Here is an 8,310-nt window from a genome sequence, read left to right as displayed (position 1 = left end):
TGACTTCCTAGGGAAAATTCCAGACAGAAAAAAATATTTCTTTGACAACTCCTTCCTTCCCCCAGTGAGGTGTAGCTTACTCAGCAACACATTTTGAGAAACTTGTCTAAGACTTTAAACTTTATTGCTAATAAAACCACTCTTACTAACCTAGACTCTACAAAAATCACTACACTCTCTTGCTAAAATAGTGTTTAATCCTTGCATTGTCCTAGACAATACATTTATTAAATAAAGAATGAGTCTGTATTGTGACTAGTACAACTTTTTACATTTATATGAATTCCTCCTCTAAGACAGAGACCCATATTGACAAAATTAGACAATAGGCTACCTGGATTCAACAGAGGTTAGAACACCAAAGCAGGTTTAGTATTGACACTATAGACACTGGTTGACAGACCTATTATCTTGGATGCCTATTGGAATCCAGTCTAACCTAAGAGACATTCTTAAATGAGTCCTCAACATTCTCCTTTGGTTATAATAATATATATACTAGCAAAAGTTATTACATATATGCATAAGCTCTATAACCAAGAGCTGTGCAGGTCTGGCCACAAGCAACAAAGCAAGAAGGAAGATGCCCATGACAGGTATTCCACAAAAGATACTATAGAATATTCCCTTAATCAGGTCGAACAGCTCATTCCACAGTCCCCTCACTGACGCTGCCCTGCAGGAAATAGCCATATGTTGCCCCAGTTCCATAGAATACACTTTTGATGGTAGTGAAATTGTAATGATGGAAGGGAGGTTGGCACGACTAGCTCCATTTTGCTTCTGACCCCCTGCAATAATATCTTTTAGTTTAAAAGCTTCTGCTTAGCTCTGCATATAGGTCAGATAATCATAGAAATAATTTAGTTTGTGGTTCAACCCTAGAAGAAAGATGATAACAGTCCCCTTCCCAAAACGAATTCCCAGGGAGGTAAGGAAAGTATGCACACAGTTACAGTGCTATGCTGAAGATTTATAGGAACATTGTGAGCTGACGTACCTCCTCCAAAGTTAACTGACCAAGAACAAAGAAGTTTCACAACATACTCAGACCCTTGCTGAAGCCCTCTTGCAACCCCCTCTGCCCCTTACTCCCCTCCCTTGACTTAAAAAGGAGCCTAAACGAAAGTTCATGGTAACTTAATTTGGTTCTTTGGATGCTAGTCTGCCGTCTTCTCAATTAGCTGGCTCTCCAAATAAAAGTCTCTTTCCTTTTTTTGATTTTTTTTTTTACTAAGTCATAACTGTGTACATTAATGCATTTATGGGGTACAATGTGCTGATTTTATATACAATTTGGAGTGCATACATCAAACTGGTTAACATAATCTTCATCTCACTTACTTATTTTTTTGTGTTAAGACATTTATACTCTACTCTTAAGAGTTTTGACATGTACCCTTGCATTGTGCACAACAGGTGAGGTCGCACCAAATAATCTCCCTCCTCCCAGCCTCCCTGCCATTCAATTCTGTAATTCCTCTACTAGGTATATATCCAGATGACCAAAAATCATTTTACAACAAAGATATTTGCACCAGAATGTTAATTGCAGCCCAATTCATAATTGCCATGTCATGGAAAAAACCCAAGTGCCCATTGACCCATGAATGGATTAACAAATTGTGGTATATGTGTACCTCGGAATATTATGAAGCCATAAAAAAGATGGAGACATTACATCTTTATTTTATTTTATTTATTTTATTTATTTATTTATTTATTGGAGTTTTTGGCCAGGGTTTTTGGTTTGAACCCACCACCTCTGGTATATGGGGCTGGTGCCCTACTCCTTGAGCCACAGGCACTGCCCAAGACTTTACACCTTTTATGTTTACCTGGATGGAGATGGAACATATTCTTCTTAGTAAAGTATCTCAAAAAGTATCCAATGTACTCAAAAGTCTCTTTCCTTCCCTCTCAACTTTTTGGTTGGCCAAGCAGCAAATAATATGACCTTGGACTTGGTTACAGTTACTGCTGCTAAGAAGATGGAGAAATCTAGCTGTGTCTGGAACCAGGCTAATTTTGAACTCCATGTGTATTTTACCATTGAAACAATACCAATATGGCTGAAAGAGTGATAACATTAATCCATACTGAACATGGTTTTTGATGTGGTTAAACACTTTTAGGCTGGTCGGGCATACTAAGCACTATTGTTTCCCTGAGAAATGTGTTTTGAGCTCCCAACATCTGATTGAAAAGAGCTTTTTGGAATGCTCTACTTGTACGCCTGGGCTACATACCTGCCTGCCTATTGAGAGAAGTGAGGTAAGGTAAGCTTTCTGTGGGCGAGGATTTTGATGAACTTTGTTCATTACTGGATTCCCAATTGACCTGCACAATATTGGCACATAAGATATAATCAGGAATGATTTGTTCAATGATAAAATGAATGAATTCTAAGGGGTTTGGAAGAGATAAAGACACCATCATTATACCCCAACTGTCATCTCATGCTGAACATATATATTTTTAAATAAAATAATAAACTACTTTATGAAGAAAGTTTTTTTTGTTTGTTTGTTTTTGCAGGCTTTTTTTTTTTTTTTGGCCGAGGCTGGGTTTGAACCCACCACCTCCGGCATATGGGGCCAGCGCCCTACTGCTTTGAGCCACAGGTGCCACCCTGAAGAAAGTATTTTTTTCTTGAAATACAGTGAAAGTTTCTCGAAAAAGAAGCCCATTGTATTCAAAACTTACATTTTCAGTATGTGCACAATAACTTTGACAGTTTACCAAAGAAAAGACTTGCAAATCCAGTTTCTTACTATCTATTCTGGATCATCATTTAAAAAATTTTTCTAACTACATCTCCTCCCTTCAGAATTCTTGTTAGCTTTCTAGAGACTGCTGTAATTATCTGGCAATGTTTTCTTAAGCAGAGAATAACACTTTGCTTTCTCCCAAGCTCATTATTATTAGAGTTTGTTTGTTTCTACGGTAGCCCCTGCCCCAGTTGGCCACAGTGTCTGGTGCAGGTATGGGTAAGCCCCTGAAGTGCAAGTAGTGGGATCAACACCAAGTCTTAAACTTGAACCTTCAACCACAGATCTAGAACAGAATTAGTTGTAAAGAAAATGGTCAGAACCAAGCAACTCAAGAGACCAGGACTATAAAATGGCTGGGTGACATAATTTTCCTACAAGTCTAGAGAGTTTGAAGCAATGAAATATTATAATTGGTTGCATAAGCAGAAATCAGCTCAAGCATAATACACAGAGGGATGTAGGAGACGCTGGACTGTGGGTGGGACGGAAGACGGCAACCTTCATCTACCTTCCTCACCACGCTGGTGGCTTTGCTCACAACGCCCTATAACCACCCAGTTATATCCAACCATGGCGCTATCTCCTCAGGGTGTGCTTTGAAATTTTCGGAAGGTGAGTGGAAGATAATTCTTCTCATTCCTGAGGATATTGGTGAGACATAGAGTCCCTTCAACTGGCTATAAGAATTAGCCATATCATCAATGACAATTGTTTTCAAAGTAAATATGCTGTTAAAATTCCTAACTAAAATAGACATTCCTTAACAGCTAGAAATGTGGCACCCATTATCCATTTTTCACTACCATTAGTTCAACTTTTACAGCTTCAAATAATGTTCCCACAGATGTTTTCAGAATATCAGCTCCAACACACACTAGGTGTATGACCTTGGGCAAGTCCCTTATCTGGCTCCTATGTGTAAAATGAGAAATAGATGATTTGTATATCACAGAAATGATATGAAGGATAAATTAACCTATGTATTTCATTTCTCATGATACTTAAAATACAGTGAGGACTCAATGATACTGGTTAGCGTGAAGATTATAAATAATGAAGTCCACCTTGGGTTGGAAAGATACAACTGTGGAAATCAAGGACCATGTATCTAAGACAAAAGCCACTGATGGTGGAAGCCTACTAAAATGCATTCCTATAGCTCCAAAAAGAAAAAAAAAAGGAAAATTATTGTACCAACAAATCCTGACTTGAAAAATATTCTGGTAATATCATGCTCGATTTGGTTTGCCCAGGAAGCCTAGCCATGGGCAAGGATGCTAACAACTAGAGATGTTCATTTCCACTGCTGGTGAGTAACCCTAAGAGCCGGACAGCTACTTTGTGCTGTCACAACACCAACTGGCAAAAGCATCATCGAATTATAATGATGATTGAAGTTAGGACCATTAAGCTTATGTTTGAACCATAAATAGCAAAATATAATGGGTCTCCATTAAATAAGGAAAACAGTCTTTTATGAGCACCTGAGCACCGAAATAATGTCTAGAGAACTAACTAATCTGCCAATGTTAATTCAGAAGGAATAAACAAAAACAAGGAAAGGGTCATGTGTCCCAGGGGTCATCACACCTGACCAGGTATATAAAGGGGCCAGAGCAGGAGGAGGACATCACTCCTGACAACACCAGCTCCTCTCAACAGCCCAGCCCAGCCCCAGACACCACCATGACCAGCTCCTGCTGCGGCCCCGCCTTCTCCTCCCTGAGCTGCCAGGAAGGCTGCTGCCAGCCCTGCTGCTGGCGCGACCCCTGCTGCTGCCGCCCAGTGTCCTGCCAGACCACCGTGTGCCGCCCCGTGACCTGCGTGCCCCGCTGCACGCGCCCTGTCTGCGAGCCCTGCCGCCGCCCCGTGTGCTGTGACCCCTGCTGCCTGCAGGAGGGCTGCTGCAGGCCCATCAGCTGCTGCCCCACGTCCTGCACGGCTGTGGTCTGCCGGCCCTGCTGCTGGGCCACCACCTGCTGCCAGCCTGTCTCTGTGCAGTCCCCCTGCTGCCGGCCCCCCTGCTGCCAGCCGGCCCCCTGCCGCACCACCTGCAGGACCACCTGCTGCTGAGCGACCCGTTAGCACTAAGAGGCCCCAGAAGATGGCAGGGTCCCTCCTGCTGCCCTGCGGGACTTCATGGCAAAACAACGTACATTTTCTAGAGAAGCTCATTTCCCATGTGTTCAAACTAGCTCCCACTGTCCATCGAAGACACCTTTAAAGACCAATTACTCACAAAGCATCTTCTCCCTTCTTAGGACCCCAGTCTAACTCTTACATGGTGTGTCTGTTTTCCAATAAACCTCTAGCATAGATAACATGGTCTTTGTGATATGACTCTGGGGAGATGGTGTCTGCCATCCAGAGATATTCAAAGCAAGATGCAGAATTATCCTCTTAAATTGTATCCTGAAATAACTTAGGTCTGAGAAGTAAACGGCATTTGTGGAGCACAGCAGCTGAGTGAGGAAGAAGAGCATGACAGTGTCTTCATCATGTTCAGGGTCGCTGTGCCCAGAATTCCAGGCACAGGTCCAACCCGAGAAATGTCCCACAGCAAAGAGCACATGAAGAGGCAGTGTCTGGGTGGACGCGGGTATTCCCAGAAAATGGTGTGTTTATTATCTGTCGCTTGTCAGTCAACACATCAGAGAAAGCCTCATTAGTGGTGGGAGGAATCGTAGGCAGCACCTGGCCAATCACCTCTGATTTTGAAGTCGGAGAAAGACAAGGAATGAAAGATTAAATAATTCCTAAAATAATGCATAGTGGAACCTCCATGGTTGACCACCTCCCTACACTGGCCACCTAATTCTCATAGACAGGACACACACGACATGTATACATGAGTCCAGGAGGCCCAGTTCCTCGTGTTGACCATCTCTGTATGTTGACCGGTTTGTATAGTCCCTTGGGGGCTCAGCTTACAGAGAACAGGGGTTCTGCCGTCATTATAGCCACAGATGTTCAGCAAAGACCCTGGAGAATTCACGTTTCCTGACAGTAGACCTCTAAGTGAAATGATTCCTCTCGGCATTCTTTTGTCTTTTGTGCCTGTCTTAAACTGGTGCTGTTGTGACAAAATACTTAGTTGAAGTGCGTATATTTGGCGAGAGACTTCATATCTTGTCATTTCATGGTGGAAGGCAGAAGGGAAGGGAGCGAGAGAGAGAAAGAGGGGTTGAGAAAGAGAAGAGAAGGGGCCCAATTCATGGTTTATCAGGAGCTCACTCCGTGATAACTAGCCCACTCCGTGATAACTAGCCCACTCCGTGATAACTAGCCCACTCTGTGATAACTAGCTCACTCCGTGATAACTAGCCCATTCTGTGATAACTAGCCCACTCCGTGATAACTAGCTCACTCCGTGATAACTAGCAATAGCATTAATGCCAAGGAATCTGCCCACATGACCTAATCCTTCCTAAAGGTCCTAGGTCTTGAGCCTGTTGCACTGGGGACTAAGTCTCCTATTTTGGGGTGCACACGCAAACCTTCCCAGTGTCCAAGTGTACCTGCTACTTCAGATAATGAATTTCTTTTTACATGTTTGAGATATGATATTTAGAATGTCATTTACAGGGCTAACTTTCGTGAATAGCAAATCCACCCTGATTCTCAGAAATGGCACAGTAATGGCATTTTCCAAGCAAAGTAATCACCCACTGTCAATTTACATGTAATTATTGAACATCCACAATGAACGAGGCCCTGAATGGACTGCTCTGTGGGAATACAAAGATATAGAAGAGGTATATACAAAGGTATAACTCCTCTTCCACAAAAGGGTTATAATCTACTTAGGGAGATGACAGGTACATAAGAAAAATGTCAAATGGTACATAATATAAACAATATAAATACAAAAGTGCTAACAAAAATAGTTAAAAAAAATAGGTGACAATAATGAACCTACTAAGAAATATCAAGCAATTGTCCATGGCATATACTTAATTGTTTTAAAGGTAAGTAAATTATAAAATATAACACTACTTTGTGGGGGGGGCGGGAAGGTTTCTGATGTCTATGTGTGTTTACACCAAAAAATTACCTGGAAAATTATGCAACAAAATCCAACATTAGCTGAGGATAATACTCATTTATTTTCACTTTATCCTTGATTATTTTAAATAAACATTTATTTTTCATAAAACCAAATGTTTAGAAGCGCTAACTATTTTGTGGGAAATATAGTCAGATCTTTCTCAAATATAGTTATATTTTTCTCATGATTATGCTCTGCTTTTATAAGCCTACCTATCAAATTCTAAACAGATTTAAAATATCTAAATTAGATAGCAGCTCTTTGTATTGCCAAAGACATTGATTATTTTATTGAAGAATATGCATACCTCTCCATCCTATGCAACAGACATCTCTGATATCTTTAAAATGTGATCCAATTATTAAATCCTAAATTTATATTTTACTATTTTAGGATCATCTCAATTGTGTAAAACAAGGTATACATTTGGTACATTCTAAATTAAGGATTTTTAAAAATTGCTAGACGTTTTAGACTATACAAAAAATTGTTTTTCTCCATTCATACAGCCAACCAAGGATTGAGAAATTAGGACAATGTTTTCCATGAAGGTTATGTTAACCAGTTTGAAGCGAGTATTTCAAATTGCATATAAAACCAGCACATTGTACCCCATAAATGCATTAATGTACACAGCTATGATTTAATTTAAAAAGGTGTTCATAATGTTATTGTTGGATGATAATATTATGCACTACGAATGTGTCTAAATTTGTCTTAAGGCATTTTTAAGGATGTTTCTCTAAGACCCCCACTCTGGATCGCATGGGCTGTGGGTTTCCAGGAAGGCTCATGTCTTTACCACAGTCCTGATGGACAAACCTCGAGTGGCTTCAGCTGTAGCCTGACTCCCCTTCAAAGAAATTGGTGCTCGAAAAGGAGCTCTGCATCTTCTTTCTGGAATTTTTGTTTTATTTCATGCTACTAATGAAACGATTTATGAAACTCACCACTGACTAATGTTATTTCATACGTATTCTTTGGTGACTAAGCAGAAAACTGGCCATTTGCCCTATCAAATATGTTGGTCTTTGTCCCACATTTAAAATTTAGAATGTATAAGGCACTCACATAACATCATCTTTTAAAATACGGTAGAACCTCCATAGTTGACCACCTCACTACATGGGCCACCTCCTTAAGTTGCCTCCTAATTTTTATCAACCAGACAAGCACCACATGTACGTATCAGTACAGTAGGCCTGGTTCCTTCTGTTGACAACCTCTGTATGTTGACCAGTTTGTGACAGTCCCTTGGGTGCTCAACTTACAGAGGTTCTACTATATATTTGTTTATTTAACAAACACAAGACACTCTACTTAGTGTTTAGTAAATATTAGTTCATTTAATCCTCACAATTTTATTACCGACTATTATAATGGACGCACAGCCAATGGGCGGCAGAGCTTTCAATGAATGTTGTCCAGTTTCAAGATAACTGGAATCAGAAATAGGATGTGATTTGCCACCAGTGTCAGACTACAGAG

General features: G+C 40.6%; 1 protein-coding gene across 1 annotated transcript; it reads left to right on the top strand.

The window, feature by feature from the left end:
* The first annotated feature begins 4,460 nt into the window (after positions 1–4,460).
* LOC128570493 (keratin-associated protein 2-1) lies at positions 4,461–4,847 on the top strand. The gene has a single exon (XM_053569693.1). It carries the CDS (start codon positions 4,461–4,463, stop codon positions 4,845–4,847), a length of 387 nt encoding a protein of 128 aa, XP_053425668.1.
* The last annotated feature ends 3,463 nt before the right edge of the window (positions 4,848–8,310 follow it).

The sequence above is a fragment of the Nycticebus coucang genome, chromosome 18, assembly GCF_027406575.1.
Source record: "Nycticebus coucang isolate mNycCou1 chromosome 18, mNycCou1.pri, whole genome shotgun sequence".
Taxonomy (NCBI): domain Eukaryota; kingdom Metazoa; phylum Chordata; class Mammalia; order Primates; family Lorisidae; genus Nycticebus; species Nycticebus coucang.
This window is presented reverse-complemented; position numbering and strand designations above follow the sequence as displayed.

Bases quoted from the DNA above. Each gene is read 5' to 3' on its own strand.
- LOC128570493 (XM_053569693.1), top strand. From the start codon at position 4,461: ATGACCAGCTCCTGCTGCGGCCCCGCCTTCTCCTCCCTGAGCTGCCAG.